General features: G+C 40.8%; 1 protein-coding gene across 3 annotated transcripts in view; it reads left to right on the top strand.

Moving 5' to 3' along the window:
* SHQ1 (SHQ1, H/ACA ribonucleoprotein assembly factor) overlaps window positions 1-22,234 on the top strand; it is a 38,925-nt gene that overhangs the window by 11,584 nt on the left and 5,107 nt on the right. For all 3 annotated transcript variants that reach the window (XM_085072276.1, XM_085072275.1, XM_085072274.1), the window contains exons 8-11: window positions 436-590; window positions 1,391-1,444; window positions 3,292-3,415; window positions 6,178-6,298. In XM_085072276.1, the coding sequence (XP_084928402.1) occupies window positions 436-590; window positions 1,391-1,444; window positions 3,292-3,415; window positions 6,178-6,298 (454 nt within the window). The remainder of the gene's footprint in view (window positions 1-435; window positions 591-1,390; window positions 1,445-3,291; window positions 3,416-6,177; window positions 6,299-22,234) is intronic.

Raw genomic sequence — 22,234 nt, forward strand, 5'->3', positions numbered from 1 at the left:
CCAGTTGTAGATGTTGTGATGCTTTACATAGTTTAGATTTTAGAGGAAGAAAACTTGACTGCTATGTGTCATGAATTTCACTTGGGGTTTCTTTGCTTTCTGTTTAAAAGTGAAGTGTGGTTCATATTTACATTGAAGAATCAACTTACAAAAAAATTTACTGATAGAAAATTGATAAATCATCTCCATTTGTGATCAGTCATTGGTGTGTACATGCAGTGCTGTGCTGGAGCTTGACATTGAAAGGAATATACCAGAGTTTAATAGAAGTTAAAAAGAAAAGTAAGAGTGATTTAGGCTTTTTCTTGAGTGATGGGTGACTTGTGATTAGTTACATGCTCCTTTTTAAAGGCACTGTTTAAGAAGTATTACCGCCTATTAAAGTGAATGTGCCAGCTTTAAATTCTTCATCAATTATCCTTTTACTTTTTATAGTTGTCTTCTCTGAGGAAGAGAGAGAGCAGCTGAGAAAGTTCACAAATAAATCTTATCTTCTGGATAAAAGAAGCCGTCACCACGTGTATCTTGGATTAATTGATATTCTTCTGGCGTATTGCTATGAGATCTGTGTCAATGAAGGGGACAAGAATGTAAGTTAAAGTAAAAAATATCATTTGTTTTAGGAACCTAGTGCTAGGTTCTGAGTGCTAATGTCCAGACCTGTTTATTTGCCAGAATAATCTGGGATTGTTGTTGTGTTCCTTGTTAGTGCTGCAGGGAATTGCAAATCTGCCAGGAGCAAAGTTGTACAATTCTTTATTGGTTTGCAATAACTCTGTGGTGTATGTGGAAAACACACTGGGGTTTTTTCTCCTTTCCTCCCTTCTTTTTTTCTTTGTTTCTGTTTAATAGGAAAGCCAAGACATCCAGGCCACACGGATCTTTACTAGAGCCAGGATTACAGATCAAGGCTTCCTGGCTTTTTGCCCCAATCATCCCACTAGACCACACTACCACTCAAATACTATGAATCTGTCACATATTAAGAATAATGACATTTTACATGTACTGCTGGCTTTAGGACCTTCTTTGAAAGCCAAAAGTCTTGAGCTGTTTTCATGAAACAAGGCATTTGAGCTTGGCTTTTGTTGATTCAAATCTCTGTTGCTTTGTTTAAAGGGACACAATTCCACTCTAATACCATTTCTCTGCGTATTGCTGTTGTATTTTAAAGATTTTCTGCATGGGTTGGATCTTCCCACTATGGAAACCAATTCAGTTATTCAACATCTGCATTGCAATATAATTTTAAATGCTGTCCTGTGGCCATTTCAATGCACATAATGTAATGACAGCTTCTCTTAAATTGCTGCCAAAATGTTATCTTAAACAGTTTGCCAGCAGTGTTGGATTAGATAACACTTGTTTTACTGTCCCCTCCTAAAATCAGGTGGAATCATCTTGGAACATCAGGAAACTGAGTGCAACATTGTGCTGGCTGGAGGTAAGGTAAAAGTAAAGTTTTATATTGTGTTTGCTGTATTACCTGGGAGTTTTTTTGGGTATTTGTTTCAGTGCCAAGTTTACTCTTTCAGTATTGAAGATGAACTAAGTGTATGTCCTGTTTTTAATGTTACTAGAAATTGATTTCTGGACTCCAGGAGTTAGTGGCCATGAGTTGTTTTACCTATGCCCTTATTTTCAGCCTTATTATTGGAATAATAAAGGTTGGAAAAGACCTTTAAGGTCATTATCAGCACCACCACCATGTTCACCATTAAATCACATCCCAGTGTCACATCCCAGTGTCACATCCCTGCTTGTTTAGTTGCTGCTCACCCTTTGAAACTGACAGAGATTAGAGGAAATGCTGAATTCCATTCTTTCCACGCTCAGATTGTTCACTGAAAGCATACAGGCCTGGGTAAAGAAGTTGTTACAGAGCTGGAGGTGGAAAGGACTTGACCTGGCCTGAAATCCTTTAATTCTTACCATGCAGGGAGGTGGAAGAAACTGTCCCAGCCTCAGTCCTGAAATGACTGAGCCAAGGCTTACTTTGCAGGATCAAAACTGAAATTAGACAGGATTTGTGGATCCAGTCCTTCAAACTTTCCTAGTAGTGGTGAATGTTATATTCAGTTATAACTTGTCCTGTGACAACAGCTTTTCTAGATCTTTTATTTTGAATTCTGCAGTAGCAGGTTGCAAAGGAGTGCAGTTAAAATGCACTGGTTGCCTTAATTCATGATTTTTCATTTTCAGATCCATGTCCTAATGTAGTGAAGGAGTTTTCTGCATGTGCTTACCCTATGACAGAGCAGTTCTTGGTGCAGCCTGTGCCAAGAGTGTCTTTCACACTGAAAACTCAGAATCCTGGCACCAAGCTGTTAATAACTATCTCTGTTAGACAAACCATTAGGGCTGGGAGTTTTCATCATTCTGTAAAAAAAAAATTGCCTCAGCTCTGGTTTGTTGGAGCTGACTGCCATTTTGCTGGGCATGACATGTACACACCTCAGCCTCTAAATATTAAATACAAACCATAAATGATTTAAATGCTTGCTGGTGATCCATTAACATGAACAGTGGGTTGAGGTAGTCACAGAATGCAAAGAAGTGCTGGCTGTCAGCAAAGTGCTTTTATTAATTTTAATAGATGGAGAGTTCAAGATGAAATACGTGGGGGTTTTTTATTAATAAATAAATGGAGTATTTTGTCTTGAAAAGTGAAAGCCGGAAAGGAAATCACTCTTAAGAAAGTCTTTAATAACTCCTTAATGCTTCTGGCCTGAGTAAATTAGAGGTCTTCCTCACTCCTAAAGGAGAACAATGAACTGTTCTCCCCAGCCAGGTATATTTATCCCTGTCTTGAATATCTGTAATTTTCATGAAAAGCAGAGTCATGTATCATTTTTAAAGATCTTATATGTACACATGTATTTGGTTAATATCATATGGATTTAATTTTTCTTTATTCTTAAAAGGCTTTTTATAGCTTCTCCTTAATATATGTAATAATGTGGGACAGATGTAATTTATGGCTTTAATCTAAAGGATGGCAAAGTCTTGAGTTAGATGTTTTATTCCCATGTTCTCTGTTCTTTTCCTAATCTCAAACCATTAAAATGTATAGGAATTCTGTTATCTTGCCATGCAAACGAAATGTGCAGTGCCTTGTTCCTATTTAACATGTAGATTTCCATATCTATTCAAATGCAGATTTTTAGAGGCATAATATATTAAAATGTGGGTCTTTTGTTTTTTTTTCCTCCTATTCTGCTATGGCTTTTGTCCTTAAAGGAAAACAAACAAGCACCCAGACTAACTCAGATTTTCCACTGATACACACAGAGTTTCTCCAGCATCCATGATGTCCTGGTATCTTTTGGAAGAAGAGTGCTGTGCTACCCCCTGTACAGGCATTTTGGGCTGGTGACACGAGCCTTGAGTGACACAGTCCTGATCCTGCAGCTGGGTGAGTGTTCAAGGACTGCAAGTTGTACACAACCATGCTTATACCTTGGCTTGTTGAAGTTACCTGCAACTTCTCTATTTATCATGAATTGCATCTCTGGAAAAAGCATCAGATGTATTTTTTGGACAGAAGGATCATCGAGAAGCAGTATTTCAGTGGTGTATGTTAAATGCTTGTGAGTTGCAGGATTAAAAACCCACACAAATGGCAATATTAATCTTTACTACTGCCAAAAACTGTTGCTGATTCAAAATACCATTGACATTATAACAGTCAGGGAGTGAAGTTTTAAGGGGAAGATGGATGCTGTCCCTCCTCACTTATCTGCACTGCCTTATGTTGTTGTTCATAAGTGTGAAAAAAGAAAATTCTGATAACAAAACTGCAGTGATACAGTGCTGACAGCATTTGGGGGTTTTGTTTTTTGTTTTTTCCTGAGGAGGATAGTACATGAGAGGTAAGAAATTTGTTTTTCCCTTAATGCCACGATGGAAAATGGTGTTGCAGTGAACATTCAGTGATCCAGTGAAATATTGCCTGACTGTGTAAGTTGTTATTACCAGGATGTTTCAATTTAAAAGTCTGTAGAATTCCTTTCTTGTGTCTCAGAATACCGTTTCATTAAAAAGAGAGAATAACAGCAAAGTTTAGTTTATCTTTAGATGAATGCTCTTCCTTGAAAATGTGGAAAAACACACAAAATTCTGCAGGAAAAATTGTGTAAAATAGAAATATGACTTAAACTTCCTTTCCAAATACACAGGATGAAAGCTGGTAGAATTTCATGATGATGTAAAATCAGATTATCATATCAAATGGCAGATACAGAGCTAGTGCCAAATAATATTATTTTTTGAAATAATCTGTGGAAGGAGGACTTTCTTTGTGAATCTGTAAAATTCAAGTTGGAGGCTGTTGTCAAGCAGCTCTCACAGCGAGGAACTCCACAAGGATCCAGTGATCTGCAGCCCATGCTCTGACTTCTCTCTTAAACACGTCAGAATCTTTTTATTTGTACTTTTAGACACAACCAGTGTTGTTTTTTGAATAATCAGGGAGTAGTATCTGCACACAAAAAGCAGTTTATTTATTGATCAGTATAATGCAGAGCTGTAACTGTGCAAAAATGTTAAATCCCATGGCTCCCTGTTCTAAAAGCAGACATTTGATAGTTTGCCTGATGCAGGATTCCCTGTTTCAAGTCTGGCAAGATTTGCAGCCTCTCATTAGAGACCCATTAAGATCCTAGAATCCAAAACTTTTAATTTATGAAGAAAGACATTTTTTGCTGAGAATTGGTGTAACATTCACTGATGTACATTGTTACTTGGCAGATGAGTAACAGGAGTGGATGTTGGAAATGGTTTGGGCTGACAGCTTGACAGCTGGAACCTGAAAAAATTAGCAAAATTTTAATTCCACACATCATTTCTTTGTAAAAGAGCACTCTTCTTTTTAGTCAAAATAATGGTGTTTGACAAGCATTGATGGGGATACAATTTAGAAGTTATTAGTTATATTTGGGGTTTTATGTGTTCTTTGCTGACTTGGTTCCAAAACCAGTGGGTTTTTTTTCTGTTCTGTTTGCCATGGCTTTTTGCTCTCCACATCCCTTCTCCTCATTGCCATCTTCCTTATCTTTAACTTTCATTTTCTGGCTGTATTTTTTCACCATGGAATTACTTGCAAACAAGCAAACAAATTTTGTGCTTGGACAGCAGGGGGAGTTCTGATCTTTTTTTTTCCCCCTTTTTTTTTTTCCTCTCTCCTCTCCTCTAAATCTGTAAAATGTAATTTCATCCCTGTTCAGGTTTCATAGCCTAGGAGGAGCCAGCCTCTTGGGAGAGGGTTATTAGATTCCATTTGCAGTGGTGGCTGTTTTCATTTGAATGTGGGTTTTTTCCCCCCCATTAAATGGTGAAAATAATTTTTAAGTGTTCCAGATCTTAACCCTTTAGCAACTGTCATCAGAAAACTAAGAGTGGAGATTCCAGCTAACTGGAATGCTGCATATGAAGGAAAAATCAAACTGACAACAGAAAGTTTTCTGGTTGTGGAATCAGAAAGCTCTCACATTTTTAATCTTTTACTGTATTTATTGGCTGTGTGTCAAATGGCTCCTTCCTGAGCATGAGGTTAGTTTTTTTTCTTTTATTTTGCAAAACTACTCTGTAACTAGCAGAAGTAGGAAAAGTTTTCTCCCTAATTCCAGGCCCTGGTCTGCTGTTAGGCAATCATTACGTTTCCTCACACAATTCCATGTGCTTGACCCTGCTGTGAGCTGTGTTCCCAACCTTATTATTTTCCAGCACTGGTGTTTGTGCAGGAATAAAGGGAAAAAATGCTCCTCTTAAGAGAGATGATGGGGCATAACTTCTTGTTATTTGTGAGCTACTTTTCACCTTAGTTTTCTTCTTTTCAAATCAAATGCCTGCCTGTCTGTGCAGAGGTTTGGGCCAGCAGGGCTTGGAGCAGTGGGAAGGCTGGGGGAAGGGGCTGCTTCAGCTGTGGAGAATTACACGCATGGCTGGGCCTGCAGCCTTTGGTCTTGCACAGATTCCTGCTGGATCCAGAGGCTCCCCATCCCCTGGGATGGATGCTGAAGGGCACAGTTAGAGTGCTGCTGTTCCCAGCCTGGGAATCAACCCCAGTTTCCAAGGTGGTTGTAGATGCTGTGGTTGTTAAACCCTCAAGGGTGAGGTGATGATGAAGATGATCTGTTATGATTTCGTGTGAATTACAAAAACAAAAATGATTTCCAGGAAAAGCTGCAGTTTTGAAGTGTCTGCTGGACATTCACAAGATTTTTATGGAGAGTGACCCTGCCTACATCCTTAATGATCTCTTCATTACAGACTATTGCATCTGGATCCAGAAAGTCAAGTAAGTTCTTTAGTAGTTACTGGTGTGGGAGATGTTTTTAGCATGCTTCATCTATGAACAAGGACCAGTGAAATAAATTCTGTCTCCTATACATGGGAATATGATCAGTTTTTTCATTTAGTAACTCTATCTGTCCAGCTATTCATGATACAGAAGCAAAGGCATTCAGTGCATTTTTTTAAATTCAGTGACATCATGACAAAGGAGAAAGGAGGGAGGAATTGGATTTTAAATAAAAATGTGAGTTTTCATTAATGTATTAATAGGGGTTTTGGGGGGGAAAAACAGCTTCTGGGGAATTCTCATTCTATTGTGATGTTTTTTAGGAAGAGAAATGTTTGTATAGCACTTAGTTAACTTCAGGGTAAAGCTTGGAAGGAGCTTCTAGTTCAAAATTGACAGCACGTGCAAACCATTCCCAGCTGTATGAAATGTTGATTTATGGGCTGTAGCAGTTGCACCAATTGATTATTAACACCAGAACAAGTGTCACAAATCTCCATGTGCTCTGTGCTCCTGCAGCTCTCCCTTGGCAATGTGGGAAGCTTTGGCTTCCACTGCTTGAGAGGAAACAGGGACTTTGCCACCTCCAGACAAAGTCCCTGCACTTCTGTGTCTCACCTGTGTTCTTTTAATGGAGTCTTTTAATAAGCATGGCTTATTTCCAGAGTTTTGGGAAGCTTGCAACCAGCCTGGTTGGAGCACCAGCATGTTTTAATGGCTTAAAACCAAAAGTATCGGTAGGAAAACAGTGGGAAGTGGATTAAATGATTAAAGCAAGCTGCATGTTCAAATCTTACTAAGCTTTATATTGTTCTTGTCAGATTTATTCTGTTTTTCATACAGCTTTTGTATTGTTTTTCTTCCCTTTTTATGTCTTCACAGCCTTCTCTGAAGGCCCACTAAAGAAGGTGTGAGTTGGAACAGGCATGACTAATACACACACAAAAAATGTCATTGTCTTATTGGTTAATACAGCAAGACAGACTCCTAAACCAGTGGCTAAAATAGTCTTTGCATTTAACAAGAGACTGTGGGAGAAAAAATAACTGGAGTGCACAAGACATTGAAGGGGAATTTGGTGATAATCATGGTCAGAAAGGGGAGTGAGACAGAGGACTGAGCCAGCCTGCATAGGCTGTTAGGTTTAGGTGTAGCCTTAGCAGTACTTCTTGGAGGATTAAAGACCCTCAGTTCATAGCTGTTTATTATGTGTTGTAGATGTTGATTCTTCTTCCCTGTGTGCTTTCAGTGACTCTGTTCTTACAGGTAACAATGTACAAAATATTCTAAAGCAACTGCAGGTGTTTCCAAACATTTTGATTCATCAATCCTGAATAATTCTTCTGCAAACTGAAGAAACAGCCAGTTCATTTTACACTGTCATATTCGAGGAGGCCTTTCTCAACCACACCTTAAAAGTGTGGGAAATTCAGGTTGAAGTTGAGTTGGAAAAGTGCAGTAAATAAAGGAGAAAGTTATTTCATGGGTCTTTCACAAAGATATGAGTCATTAAATAGTAATACCTCTGCTGCCCATATCAATGAATATAATGTCTAGCAAGTCAGTCATAAAACCCGGGTTTCTTTAAATCCAGCCCAGGAAAATGCACAGTAGCTGTAAGTGACTGATAGATTAACACATTTCCTCCCAGACTCTCACATTATGTCCCAGTTAAGCAGAACTGACAGCTGCTGGAAAGAGGGCAATTAAGCTATCTTATTGTCAGAGTGACATGGCACAATAGCTGTCTGTCATTAGGAGAGCAAGAGAGAGAGAGGAGCTGCAGAACCCAGTCCTATTTTTAGGCCTGAATCAGGACAGCATTTAAGCATATGCTGCAGTCATTGCTGTGCAGTTCAGCAGTGTTTGAAGTTCAGCGAGTGCAGAGGGAATGGGAACGCTTGGTTTTGTTCCTTTATGTTCAAGGGAACAACTAAGCTCACTTGTCATTCAGAAAATGCCTTGACAGGGTGGTGATTTGGCTGTTCAAGGCAAGAGGTCCCAGCTCCCCAGGGTGAGGCACTGGGAGAGGAGGGTGCTGCATCTCCCATTCCAGGGGAAGAAGTTGTGACATCCCTCTGTAATTCCCTCTGATGTACTGGCACAGAGTGCCCAGAGAAGCTGTGGCTGCCCCTGGATCCCTGGCAGTGTCCAAGGCCAGGTTGGACAGGGTTTGGAGCAACCTGGGACAGTGGAAGGTGTTCCTGCCCATGGCAGGTGGGATGGGATGAGCTTTAAGGTCCCTTCCCATCTAAACCATTCTATGATTCTGTAATTACTGTTGTGGTGGATATGCTCTGGGAGGGGAAGGCAATTGTAGGTATTTCTGTGGTGATCTTTCAGTGGAGTTATTTCCACCTTCAGTCAGTCTGGATACTTCCCCTGTTTTGGTTCTTAGTTATTATTTGCTCCATTCAAGCTTAATTAACTTTGTCTCCATTTCCTTCTGTCCTTTTTTGGCTGAGGACTCTCAAAATCCATGGAGGCTTTTCCTTTTCTTTCCATGGTATGTTACCAAGTCTTGGTGGAGGCTTGTGCTTCTATTTAGGAAGTTAAAACAAACTGTAGGTTCTTTTTAGTGAGGAATCTGGGCACTTTAAAAACAGCTGGAAACAAGCTCTTCAGCTCACCTGTGCTTGCAGAGATCTCTGGGTTTACAAAGAAAGTATGGCACAGGAAAAACCATAATACATATATCCAGTGATAGAGAGCACACAGTCCTATTCCAGATAAAGAGAAACACCCCTGGTAGGTAGTAGCTCTTAAATATTCCACGTGGAAACAAAAACCTTATGGCCAGCAGTGTGTCAATAGCTGATTACAAATTTGGGTTGAGATCATAATTTGGCTGTGGGTAAATTAGACAAAAAAGTGAATGTGTCACTGGGCTGGCAAAAGCTGATTTATTTTAAGCACAGTGTATCTGGAATTGGAAATGATGAAGATGCTGAATAAAACACAGGTGGCTAATAGTCAGTTGGGGATGGGGAGTACAAGCTGGATCTGGAATTCTAAGGAATTTTTTTTCCCCAGAAAAACTGCTTTATTTAGGTGCTTGTTACTAAGAGAAAAGTAGATCCCCAAATGTCTTAGACAATATAAGGTATTAGCAAGTGTAGCTGAAATTTTTTCTTCCTGGTTGCAATCTTAAAGCTAGTTCTACCTGCTTTCTAGGTTCCTAGTATTTCCCTTCAAGCTGCTTATGAAGTGACTATTAATAATTCCATCCATTGTGTAAAGTGACACGTAAATCCTTTTAACTGTTGTTAGGTTTTGAAGAAAGGGAGCACATGCTCAGCCAAACTTATCAGAAAAGAGGGAAAAGTAAATGTTAACCTGAGTAACAAAAGCTTGACAAAGACCTATGGAGGCAGCTTGTGGTAATTCTCAGCAGGTGGTGTCAACATTTCTGTTGAAAAGCCAGATGCAGCCAGATGGAAAATTGCATCTTTAACCCCTGAGGTCATAATGACATGTCATCACTTCATTTGATCCCCCTGCTAAGTGAGCTTATCATCCACCCTGCTGTCACTTCTGTTATTGCTTTCATTTCCATTATAAAATTAAATTTAATTTGCCTGGTTTGCATGCTTTTGTTCTTTAGGTCCGAGCTTTCACAAGCCACTCTGATACATATGGCAGCCTCTCCGAGGTGGAATTAGAACTGAATTTGTGTTCTAAATAAGTCTGGAGTTTTCTCCATCTCTCACACCTTCTTTAAGCAGAAGGGAATGAGGGAGAGGAGAAGGATTTTTGGGGACACCACTGGGGTGGTTGATAGGTGCAGTATGGGCAGCTGAGACCAGGGGAATCCAGGTGTGCATTTCCTGCAGGAGAGCTTTTTCTCCTTTCTGTCAGCAGTCTGTGTCTGTGACCCCACAGGAGTTGCATCCTTTATAGAAGTCAGAATAGTTTACCCACTGCCTCTTGCTGTGCTGAGGTTCCTTTGTGTGGCCTGATGTCTTTCTGCAGTGTTTTGTGTTCCCCTTTGTGCCAGGCTCTATTCACGTGGGGTTTTTTGGCTGCTGTTGCACATATGTGCCTGCTGGCCATGACATGGGTGGGAGGCTGAACAGCTTCCTACAAGTCCTTGGCCAGGCAGGCAGTACAGGCAGTTCTGCATCCCTGCTTAAGGGAACAGCTCCAGCCCATGGCAATTTAAAATATTTTTACCTAATATTTGCATTCATATTTAGCTTTAAACTTGTACCACTAGTATTGGTAAATGTGTATTTTCTGTGTTCCTGAATCGGAGGTGAAGCTGTCAGTGCTCCTGGCAGTTTTCCAGGGTTTAGTGTACTCAACATATAATCACAGAATGGTTTGGATTGGAAGGAGCTGTAAAGATTATCCAGTTCCAACCCCCTGCTTTGGGCAGGGACACTTCTGTAAGACCAACTTACTCATCCATCCAGCCTGGCTGTTGCATAGTTGTTTGCTTCTCATCGTTTTATAGGTATGAAGTGTGCAAGAGAATGCATTGGATCCCATGTATATTTTTCATTATCACTATTTTTCTACTTTTTAACTTGGCATAAAATTATGGATATCATTGTTAGTGTTGTATATTGTAGTAGCTTCCACACGTGCAGGGAAGGAGAGCTGTGAGCTAAGACAGATGAGCTGTTAAATTGCCTGGCTGTGTTCTGTGGAGCTGTAGCTGCAACTTGCTTTGTTATCCTTCACAAATATGTGCTCTGCACCCTAAGACAAATGTAATGTTGCTAATTTTGGTGGCTGTAGGTGTAACATGCCAGTTCGAGCATGGGCTCCTTGATTTAAAGCAAAAACCAGCATTCCTGGTGGCATTTATACATTCTCTGGAGAAGCTGCTGTCTTTATTGGCACTAACTAAATTACAGTCAGATATTCCTGAGCATGTCATATTTGCCTCTCGTGGTCTGTAGGTGAGACAGCCCCTGAAAGGTGGGTTGGCCTCGTAGGTCTGTTTTCCTTTTCATCTCTTCCTTACAATCAAAGCCTAGGCCTTGTTACACCATAATTACCCAGTCTGAAGCCAGCAGGGAGTTGCTGCTTGATGTGTAGGATGTGAATTTCTCCTAAATAAATGTAGGATTAATTACATTCCCAGCATGTCACGGAGGTGATGAGATCGACTCGGATTGTTCAGCCCCCCTTTTCTTTTCCCCAGGTTCTCTGAATCCCTTGTTTAATCAATACAATGTAATGTTGCCCTGAAGTGTTAAAGCCTGATGTTTCAAAGGCATGAAGGAACCCAAATCTTTGAGGAAAAAAAAGATTTGTGAGATACAGGATTTTTACTGCCTGTGTCACATCAGATCCTAAAGTGCACAAGGGAGTCAAGAACTCAACCTTAGGTGTTGTAGTTTCAGTCCACTGCACTGGTTTTACCTCAGGCTTTTGCTAGATTTGGGAAAATATTTTGTAACATATAAACATCTTTAAGCTTCTGTAGTCAAATATTATGACCTTTCAGTGAATGTAGATAGGATTCTGACATGCATTCCGATGGTATGTTAAAATAATTTGTGAAATGGATCATCTATCATCAAACTGAAGAAATTTGATTTGGTTATTATTTGCTGAGATCTGGAAAACTTTGAAAAATGTTTCAAAGCATGCAGACAGATCTTGATTCTGCCATTTTTGCAGCTGTTTCTTCTTGCAGTTTTTGTCATCTTCATGGCATTTTCATGTTCTTAGGAAGGATTTAACTGTAACCTCTGAAACTCAGGACTGTCCTAAATGAGGAGTAAATGGAGAAACTCTTGTAGCCTCAGCACCTCTACTGTGAAAATACAGAGTTCAGACAGGGGGATTCAGAAACAAAACTATCCTAAAAGGTTTTGAAATGGTGCACTGCTAACGTTCGTTTATTAAATTTTTGATTTGTGATGGGAGGAAGAGGGAATGTGTTAACACATAATAAAAACGAATTGGTGCTTTAAAGCATTCTCAAATGTTAGAGGAATATGCTAATTTTCAGCTGTTAACCTCCTGGATTCAGCAGCCGTGATTCCAAAGAACAAAGGCATAAGCAGTAATATATTCTGGATGAAAATCCTGCCTCTTGGCTCCGTGGGATTAATCTGATTTGTACAGCACGTTTAAAGCACTTCATCCAGTTGAGGCGTGAGGGAAATGCCCCTCCTGGTGTTGTGTTTCATGTGTGTTTCAGGGTCATGGGCAGCTGTTCCTGCTCTGGCTGGGTTTGACTTTACCTTCATGGCTGCCCATGTCAGCCTTAGTTTAGTGGAGGCTGCAGTAATTTCAGGTTTGATAGAAACTCCAGTTTTCAAAGTGTGTGGTGCAGAAAAAAGCCAAATTGCTTTCGTGGTGCTGCTTTGAAAGCAGCTCGGCCATTAGCATGTGCTTTTAGCTTGTGTTGTGATGCAGTGTTTACTTATCAGGTAGTGTAACAACCCCATCCCAAAATCCCTTAATTTGAGCTGTTTTGTAGTGAGAGGATTATATTTTTGACAATAACTTTTAAATGATAGTGTCATTGTGGATGCACTGAAGCCACATAATCCTCTGCCCCCACTCCCTGCAAAAACTCGTATTTTGCAGATTTTTAATTTGAAGGCTATTCTTTCTTTTGCTCTTCTCATTTAATAACAGCCATGCAGGTACAAAGACAAACCCTAAAACCTTGGTGCTGCTTGTGATCACACCTTGAGGCAGCTGGGGTTCCTCACTCTGCACCCTCACTGTCCTGTGAGGACTTGCTGCCGTAGCTCAGGACTGCAATCCCCAATTATTGTAGCTCAGGACTACAATCCCCAATTATTGTAATTCCTTCTTAGCAGGTTTTACAAGCTGGCATTACTACTGCTGGCAGCCAGTTGAGTGTGCAGCACTGTTTGCTGCCTGCGTGGAGTTCTCGTGCTGTGCTGGGTTTGCTTCCCATTCACTTCCTTGGTGGCCTGGAGTGCTGAATTAACTTTGAGCTGTCCCAGCTGCTCTTACCAATAATGGGAGTGGCTACTTCAGATGGACTCTTTGAGGTTCATTTTATGCATATGTAAAAATCTGTAGGAAAATGCAGTATCTGGTAAGATAATATTTTTTTGGCAGCATTAAATGTTATTTATTTAAAGGTAGAAATTGAATTGCACAGGCTGCCCCAGACTGGCCATAACTGCTTATTTGAGCAACATGCATTTTCATACAAGCAAGTCTAAAATGACACACTCAGTAAAAGCTTGTGGAGCACAGTTATGGATGGGAGAATAACAGACAGTTGAGGGCAGCAGCTTCAGAAAAATAGGTTGGGTCATGCTTGAGAACAGTTTGAGCCTGAGCAGGTGAGAGGGTGAGTACACTTCAGCTGAAGAAGCAGAGTAGTATCATTTAGAAGAAGGAAGTGGCATGACCTTAAAATGCATCATTTGTAAGACTGTGTTAAAACACTGCTTCTAGTGCTTCTTCAAAAAGATGTTGAAAAATGGAGAGGATTAGGGGGAAAAATGCTTCATGAATGTAAATGTCTGAGTGACCTGTGTTAAGGCAAGACACCAAATAAACTCAGGAGTAGTTCATTGGTAAGGAAGTTAAAGGTTGGTTAGGAGTTGTTTTACGAGTATGATGGGACAGAGATTTCAGGTTTTAGCCACTGAGTTGTGTAACAAAAAAAAAACAAAAAACCAAAAGCAAACACACATTAGTCTTCTTGAACAGAAGAAAATTCAGACAGCAGTAAGTTTTCACATTCTCCTAGTGAAAAGTAATTCTGAGTTGACTCATTCTCCCTGTGTTGCTGGGTAGTTCTGACTTGTTTCTATCCAGATTGCACAGCTCAGATAAACACCTCGTGGTTCAAACTTGGGCTCTAGGTCTGGTGCAGAAAGTACTGGAGATTCTGAGCAATTTCTTGTGCTACTAAAACAGGAAATGCTATCGTTTTCCTTAAAACTTGGATAGGAGTTTGCCAGTTTATCAAAGTCCATGGACTGTTGGTAGAAACCCCAGATTTATTTATTTTCATCTCAGGTCATCTGCTCTTACATCTTGGATCACAATTCTTGGATTTTAAAATAGTAACTAATAATTTACAGGCACGTTCTATGTGTCTCCTCTTTCACTGTTTTGATGCATGTTTTTAATACATTTTCTGTTTGTTTGCTGCCATCACGAGCTGCCAATGCCTCTCCTTAGGTGGTGCATCTTGTTGAAGGCCTAAGCTGTCATTTCAATTGTCTGTAAAGCAGGAGGCGCACGCTTGTAAATAACAATACCCAACTAATACAGTACACTGATTTAAGAGCCTTGAGGCAAAACACTGCCCTGAGGGCTCAAAAAGGTGATAGACAGGTGTGTAGAATACCAGAAATTCGCCCTCATGTATGTTTTAGCAAGCCCTGTAAAACATGGATTTTTAACAAGGGATTTAATCTCTCCTTCCAGCTGCTAGCTGCAGCTTCCTTTGATGTTTTTGCTCTCCTGCCCTCTGTTGTTTTTCCCTATTTATTCCATCACTTTTCTATAGCTCATATTCCTTCAGGCTGTGTCTGAATGCACCTTGCTGTGGGCAGAGAAGGCAAAGAAGAAAGCCATTTTTTTCTCCCCTCAGGCTACTGCTTTGATTTTCCAAAGTTGTTGGGAGGCAGTTCCTCTGTGCCTGCAGAAGGGTCAGTGATCTGTGTCATGTCTTTTCAGTCAGCACAGCTCAGCTGAGTGGATTTCTGGTTTGATGAGGGGAAGGATGAATTTGTGCAGTCGATGCCTTTCAGAGCAGGTGGAATGTGCAGCTCTGGTCCAAGGGGGGAGCTGAGTTCTAGGCTGGGAGCATCTTCCTGCTGGGAGCTCCAGGCTGGGAGCATTGTTTCCAACCTGCTCAGCAGCTAGCTTAATAATAAATAATAATAGTAATAATAATTTCTGTGAGGCATGATCATGGAATCATGGAATAATTTGGGTGGGGAGGGACCTTTAGAGGCATCCAGTCCAACCCTCCTGCAATGAGCAGGACATCTTCAGCTTGGTCAAGTTGCTCCAAGCCCCATCCAACCTGCTGACCTTGAATATTTCCAGGGATGGGGCAGCCACAGCTTCTCTGGGCAACCTGTTCCAGTGTTTTATCACCCTTATTGTTAAAAACTTTTTCAATATCTAATCTAACTGGACCCTCCTGCAGTTTCAAACCTTCCCCCCATGTTCAGTGCTGCCCCAGAGCAGCTGATAACAGATGCCCAAACAGAAGAGGGGTTGTGTGGGAGAAGCTGGGAGCAGACTGTCCACTTTAAGCCCTTGCAAAAATCTGCTTCCCCTGCCAGGAATTTGCAAGATGCTCAGGTTTGATGTCTTTTCCTGTTCAGACTGTGTGAGTTGAGAATGGACTGAGTGAGAAGGCTGTAGGTGGTGTTTTCCCTTCAAAGATTCTGGGTGTCAGAGTGATGGAGCAGTGGAAGAGTTAAACTCTGATCAACCCCACTGTGTTGTTTGGTGGATAAATTCCACTGTAAAGGGGTTGGATCATGTTGGAGTAATTGTGCCTTGAAGCCTAGTCCCTGCCATTGTTATTTTTGTAATACAGGACTTTGCTAGCATTATCCTGACACTAAAATCCACATTTTCTGCCCTGCTGTGTGTGAGTACCTTCCATCCTGTAATTGCAACACAAATTGGTTAATTTGCAGTATGAGAAGAATTTTCTCCTAGATCACCAGCAGTGATGGTGAACACCAAGTTCTAGATAATGGCAGCAAAGAAACTTGAGGGAAAAGAGGCTAATACAGAACAGTTGTCAGTGTTCCATTTCTGTAACAGAGCCAATATTGCTATCGTTCTATAAAATCTGTTTCTTTCTCTGCATCTGTTTTGTGGTGAGTTATCTATTCATCTTTCATTATTTGTGCTTATCATATATGACTTTGGAAGCTGTGCCATTATTAGATGTTTGGACTGGCTGCAAGTTACTGGAGCTATTTTGGCAACAAAGCTCCCTTAAACTATTCTTAAAACATATAAATACTCTTCAGTTTCTTTTTATAGTCCAATATTAATTCCAAGTCTGTTTTCTCTTATGAATATTTTCATAATATCATCTACATAAGTAAGCTGTACTTGATTTCTTTTATAATCCATGATCTGTTTGGTTTCAACTTATCAAAAAGACCAAGTAATGAAAGTAAGATGTTATATTGGAAAGCTTCATCTTTTTTTTTTAAATATTTATAAATGTGAAGTTCAGCTCATGCAGTATTTAGATTCATTATGAAAGAAGCACTGTGGAATTTCAGAATAAATATGGGGGGGAAAGTCACTTGAAACATTCAGCCTTATTAACATAAAAGAAGTCACTTAAATTGAAACGATGGTGCTATGTTTTATATTTGATTTATGGTTAACAAACTGTAATACTTTAAGCTTTGTAGATAGCAGTTCATGTTTACAAGACTGCCAGTTGGATTGCAGAGTAAGTACATCACTCTCTGGGTTTCAGAATCCACCTAATGCCCTTTGAAAGCCAGAATTCCAAGATTAAAGCATTTCATGTTCCCCTTAAGCCTGCTGGATTCTGCCCCATCAGCTGTTGTTTATGGGGCAGAACTGTGTTCTGTCACCTGCAGGGAATGGAGAGTTTCTCATGTCCAAAGTAGTTTTTGTGCTGCATTTCTGCTTTTCCAGCCCTGTCCGTTTGAAGTGGGGGCATCTTGCTCACATGGGATGCATTTTCCAGACTTATTTTGGAACCCAGCACTCCCTTTTTCCAGTGTGGTTTTCCTGTGTTTGCAATGAAGATTTTCTGTGCAGGGAATGCTTTTCCAATCTCAGCTTTGTCTGGTATCTATGAGGGAAGGAGGAAAAAAAAAAGATTTTATAAAAACTACCCAACCCAAGCCTTGTGCCCTTGTCTCTTCCCCACATCCTTTGACACCTCCACCAGGCACAGGACATATCCACAGCTGGAGTTAGCAGGGATCAGCTGCCCTTGTGTCCTGCCAGCCTTTCTCAGCAGCCTCAGGATCTATACCTCTGCTTATTTACATGAAATTTGTAGGAATTCAAAGATCTTTAAATTCTAGTTGCTTTTAAATTGGTGAAGTTGCCTGATGTTTCCAGGAGTTGTCAGAAAGGAAATGGTTTAGTCAGTATGGACATGGACAGTGCAGCTGTGTAAAGCTAAGTCATTTGGGCTAAAAATCAGAATCCATCATCTTGAGAGATGTAAAGCGTGAATTCCTACCTGCAGTTGCATAAAAGATCTTGCACAGACTGAGCACTTTTTTTTTTTGAGCACAGACTCTAGAAATAAAAACTAAGCAGTCTTTAGTGTGTTGGGGAGATGGTTTGTTTCTTTCCTATGAAAACAGTGGTTAATCCAGGACTAATTCATGTGAACAAATGTTGTGTTTTTGCTGTAGTGTTTACACTCATCTGTCTTTCTTTTACTGCAGATAAGGTAGAAGATTAGTTAAAGTTTAGGTCAATTTTTACCTGAGTCCTGAAGAAAATGGTCCTGTTTCTCCTTTACTAGCATTCTTCCATTATCTTCTGTACTCATTGATCAGAGCTAATGAGATTTTAATGGAGTTATTTATGTCTTCTGCCTCTTACTATAAAAGTGTATAATAAACTGAGCACATGAAACTGTTGGATAGTGCTGTTTGTGTTTATCTCTGTTAATTGTATGACCTATTGTGTGATTCTTTCAGATCTGCTAAGCCAGGCAGGGTATGATGAGCTAACCAGCTAATAAAAGCTGGGAAGGACTTCAGCAGATGTTACATATTCATCTTTCTGATGATTCTAAAAATATTTTCTGTGCTGTTCTCAATGAGGGCCTTTTGTTGCCATGAAAGGGTTCAGGTGCTATGTGTATTTTCCAGGTCATGCCTTAAACCTCATAGTAGTAATGTTGGGCTTTAAGTTTTAGCTTAAAAGGAATGGTTGTGTTCCCAGAGCTGGATGAAATAAAATGTGTGCCCAGATTTCCCAGACTTGTGGGGAATTGGGGTAAAAGTGTGTAATAAGGTACTTTAGCAATAAAACCAGTGTAAAGATAGTTGTTGTCACAGTCTGTAATACAGCAGTGTACAGGACAAGCAAAGTGAGTGGCACTATTTAGTAGCATTTACCAAGACTACTTTCTGCTCCAAATTGCCTTCAGAACTTCCTTTGGAGTACTTTTGTTCCCTGATTCTGAATTTGCTTTTTCAAAGCTATTTCACTATGGTTGGAGGTCACTGACTGACGTATAATTGAAGCACTCATTATAAATAACCTTGAAAGTGAAACAATAAATGGTGAAATATGTGAGATGCTATAAAACACAGTCTAAAAGGTGTAATTGAGCCTTCATCTCTTGTCTCCAGGCAGATTCTGAGGCTCAAGTTCTTTTGTAACCCATGACTTTTTAAAGAGTGGTTTGGGCAAATGGATGGTGCCTTTAGTGTGATGAGTTTCTTATTATTGTACCTAAATGTCCATTTGTAAGGGCTTTTTTTCCTGAACTGGAGGGGTTTTGTGATCTAACCTCATTGTTGGACCATTTATGCAATTTTGTTCCTGTTGACTTGAGCTGCTTCTGCATTAATGAATTCTGCTTTAGTATTCAATGCCATCATCGTTATCGCTCCTGTGTCTTACCAGTCAGGGCTGATCAAACCTAGACTCTTTCATGTCTTGAATATTTTATTAAAATCAAATTGTCTGTCAATTCTGTATCATAAGAATTCCATCTTTTTTTTTTTTCTTTCAAGCTGCTTGGAAATGTATATCAGGTGTGGAGGGATGTTTCTTGTTGTTAGTTGCCTTTCTGATGGAATCATGCTACTTTTGGGCTAAACCCCTGAAGTTTAAGTTCTGTTACAGCCATTTGAGGATGTGTCTGTGCTCTGCTTTATCCTCCACCCCTGGCTCTCAGGATGTGCTGATCAGTGATCATGGTGATCTCATCAGCTTCCAGCTTTCCCCAAAGATCACCAGTTTGGTTGCTCCAGTAGCTTTTCAGGACTAGATAGAAGCTGCATCTGAATTTTAGAGCAAAGAACAATTTATTTCCTTCTTGATGGACTGGTTGTTTGCTTTGCCAGCTGTGTCATTCTTGCATGACCTCACTTTCTTCTGCTTTCATGTTTGGCTCTAACTCGTTGAGCCTTCTACTTTGAGAGAACTTGAGCTGTAGGCTTACTGCCTTTGGGATATTCATTTCCATCAGTGACAGAGCTCCTGTGGGGACTTCATTTGGCATTATCAGGAGACTGAACACTGAACAATGTCTCTTCATACCCCTTATGTCTGGGCAGATAAGGCTTGGGCTGGAAGACAGGGATGGATGGAGCAGCAAGATCCACTGTGGGCAGGGGGGAAATGAGGCCAACTGAAGGGTGTGGAGAGCCTGTCCTGTCCCTTTGCAGGTGCCCTTTTGTTCACTAGTGACAGAGTGCAGAAACCCCAGTGATGCCCTATTTGCAGCCTGTCCTCAGCCAGTCTGGTGGCAAGGCAGAAAGTTTCATTATTCCTTATAGTTTAACTGACATTTCAATGTCTCGCAGATAGTAAATTTGCACACACTTTCTATCTGAACTGCTGAGACTCTGGGATAATATCTGGTGATAGCTGAGATAATATTAACTCTAGAATTGTCTTAATACTTACAGTGCCTCTGGCTAAATGAATAATTGTGGGAAATTGCAAGCAGTGCTGCCAGGTATGCAATTTGGAACACATTGAAAGTGGGATACTTGTCTGGTTGTTTTGCTTGGTATCTTATCTGTTTTATCAAAGAAAGAGGTTGTCTGTGAAACTTTCTCTCCTAAGTCTGCATTTTGCCAGGCCTTGTGGAGGAAGGTAGTGTAAATATAGCCTGGTGCTTTCTCTTTAAACTCAGTGACTTCTTGTCAGTTAAACACACAAAATTAAGGCTCTTGTGATGCAGCAGACAGGGAGCCTTTTGCTTAATGCAACAGCTTTACTATTAGATGGATCCTGTGTGTCCAGAGCTCCTGCTGGGTGGAGATAAGTTAAATAACTGCCCTTTCTGTATCTGTCAGGCCTGCAGAGTGGCACAGCATGCTGCTGGTTTGTGTTTGAATGCATCCTAAGGAGCTGCAGGCCTCCCAGGGCTGGCTGCTTGGCAGGGACACAGCCCCGTTCTCATCCCCGCTGGAACCCACGCCGCTCCGGAGGCACGTCTGTGCTTGAAGTCTCTGCTGCCTCTTTGAGACTTGTTTATCTTGCCTGCAAGGCTTAAAGATAATTAATGGAAAGTGTTTCACACTCTGAAACAGGGCTTGTCAGCCCTGTGGAGCTGAGTCCTGCCAGCATGGAGGACTGATTCCCACTGGAGCACTGAGTGGGCCCTAACCACGTGTGAGCAACATCATCTTTACTTAGTTCCAAGATCACTTAGGTCACATTCAAACACCAGGCTGGCCAGCAAAGCTGCTGTCAGTGTTTGTGATGCTGAGGGTGCTGTGCTTGGTTCCTTTCCTGCTGTGCTGGGGCAGGAGCAGTTAGATGTGCCCTGGCAGCTCTGTGCTGTCACTTGGCCAGGACTGAGCCAGGGGAGATACCAGGGAGATTCTGCTGTGTTTTGCTATGGCTTACACCTTGTTTACACTGTGTACTTGAGAACAGGGGATGTTTGGATACATCTGTGAGTGCAAAGCCAAATTGATGAGGCAGTAGAAATAATCCTTCTATTGTTTACAAAAACAAAAGCAAGCTGGAGCTTGTGCCTGTGCAGGAAAAGTCACTTCTCGTTCCACGGTAGGATGTTACTGACTCCAGCTTTGGGAGGCTGTGCTGCCACTGGGACTCTTTCACAGAATCATGGAGTGGTTTGGGTTGGAAGGGACCTTAAAGATCAGCCAGTTTCAACCCAGGGACACCTTCCACTATCCCAGGTTTCTCCAAGTCCTGTCCAGCCTGGCCTTGGACACTTCCAGGAATGGGGCAGCCACAGCTGCTCTGGGCAGCAGCATTCACTCCCATGTTTGCAAATAATCTGCAGAGTGTTTTAGGTCTGTAGCTCCCCTGCCATGATTGAGAATGCAGTGCCACCATCATTCAGAATGAGCAGAATGCTGAATTTCATATTTTCAAGTTCTCTTTGAGTTGTTTGGTTTTTTTTAACATAACTGCTAAAACAAGAGTATTGGATGTAAGGGAATTACCAGGCAGATGGGAAGATCTGAGTCATTAACACTCTTTCTTTAAACCTTTTTCCTTTTGTAGTGCTGATTGATGGACATAGTATGCAGAAACATAATTATTTTCTTATTTCATAATTTGGCAGAGATAAGAGGATTTTGTGGCTGGATATACACCCCTCCCTCCCCCAACTCCTGCATTTGTTTTTTACTCTCAGTGTCTGGGTTGACTTTTGTCTTTCCTTCCAGCTTATGTGAAATCTTCCTTGGAAACAATCAAATCCCTGATGTCTGTCTGCAGTGAGACTTCTTCCTCATAGCTTTATGTTCCAGAGATAACAGCTATCTTCCCTCTTCAGATCCTGGTGCTCTCTGTACTCCCTGGAACAGAACTGGAGCTTGTAGGAGTTTGTCTGTACCTGGAGTTGTGTCCTGCTCTGTTCCCACCCAGCTTGTCACTCATGTCTCAGCCCTGCAGTCAGTCCCATCACCAGCACTTCCTGCTGCCACAGGTGGCCTTTGCTGTAAACCTCTAATGATTTCCCTTCCCCATTGCCATAATCCTCTTTTTATTTTTCTCACAGTTTTATCCATCTCCCTTTATTTGCTAAATCTCCTTTGATTCTTTGTTCTTCTCAGCCCAGTTTCACTCCTTTATAATCTAAGATCTGTAGAACAAGACTTTTTTCTTCTTCTAGCACCTGAAGAAACTCTCCTGTGCCTAGACAAGGATTACTGTAGTTCTGTCTTGGAATTTTAATTCCAGACTACATGGACAAGCCCCGAGATGCTTCTCTTATCTGTTCCTCAAAGCCATGCATTAAACAAAACATGCATCTGATCAGTTTAACCT

Source organism: Lichenostomus cassidix, chromosome 12 (assembly GCF_008360975.1).
Source record: "Lichenostomus cassidix isolate B80296 chromosome 12, HeHo_3.0, whole genome shotgun sequence".
Classification (NCBI taxonomy): domain Eukaryota; kingdom Metazoa; phylum Chordata; class Aves; order Passeriformes; family Meliphagidae; genus Lichenostomus; species Lichenostomus cassidix.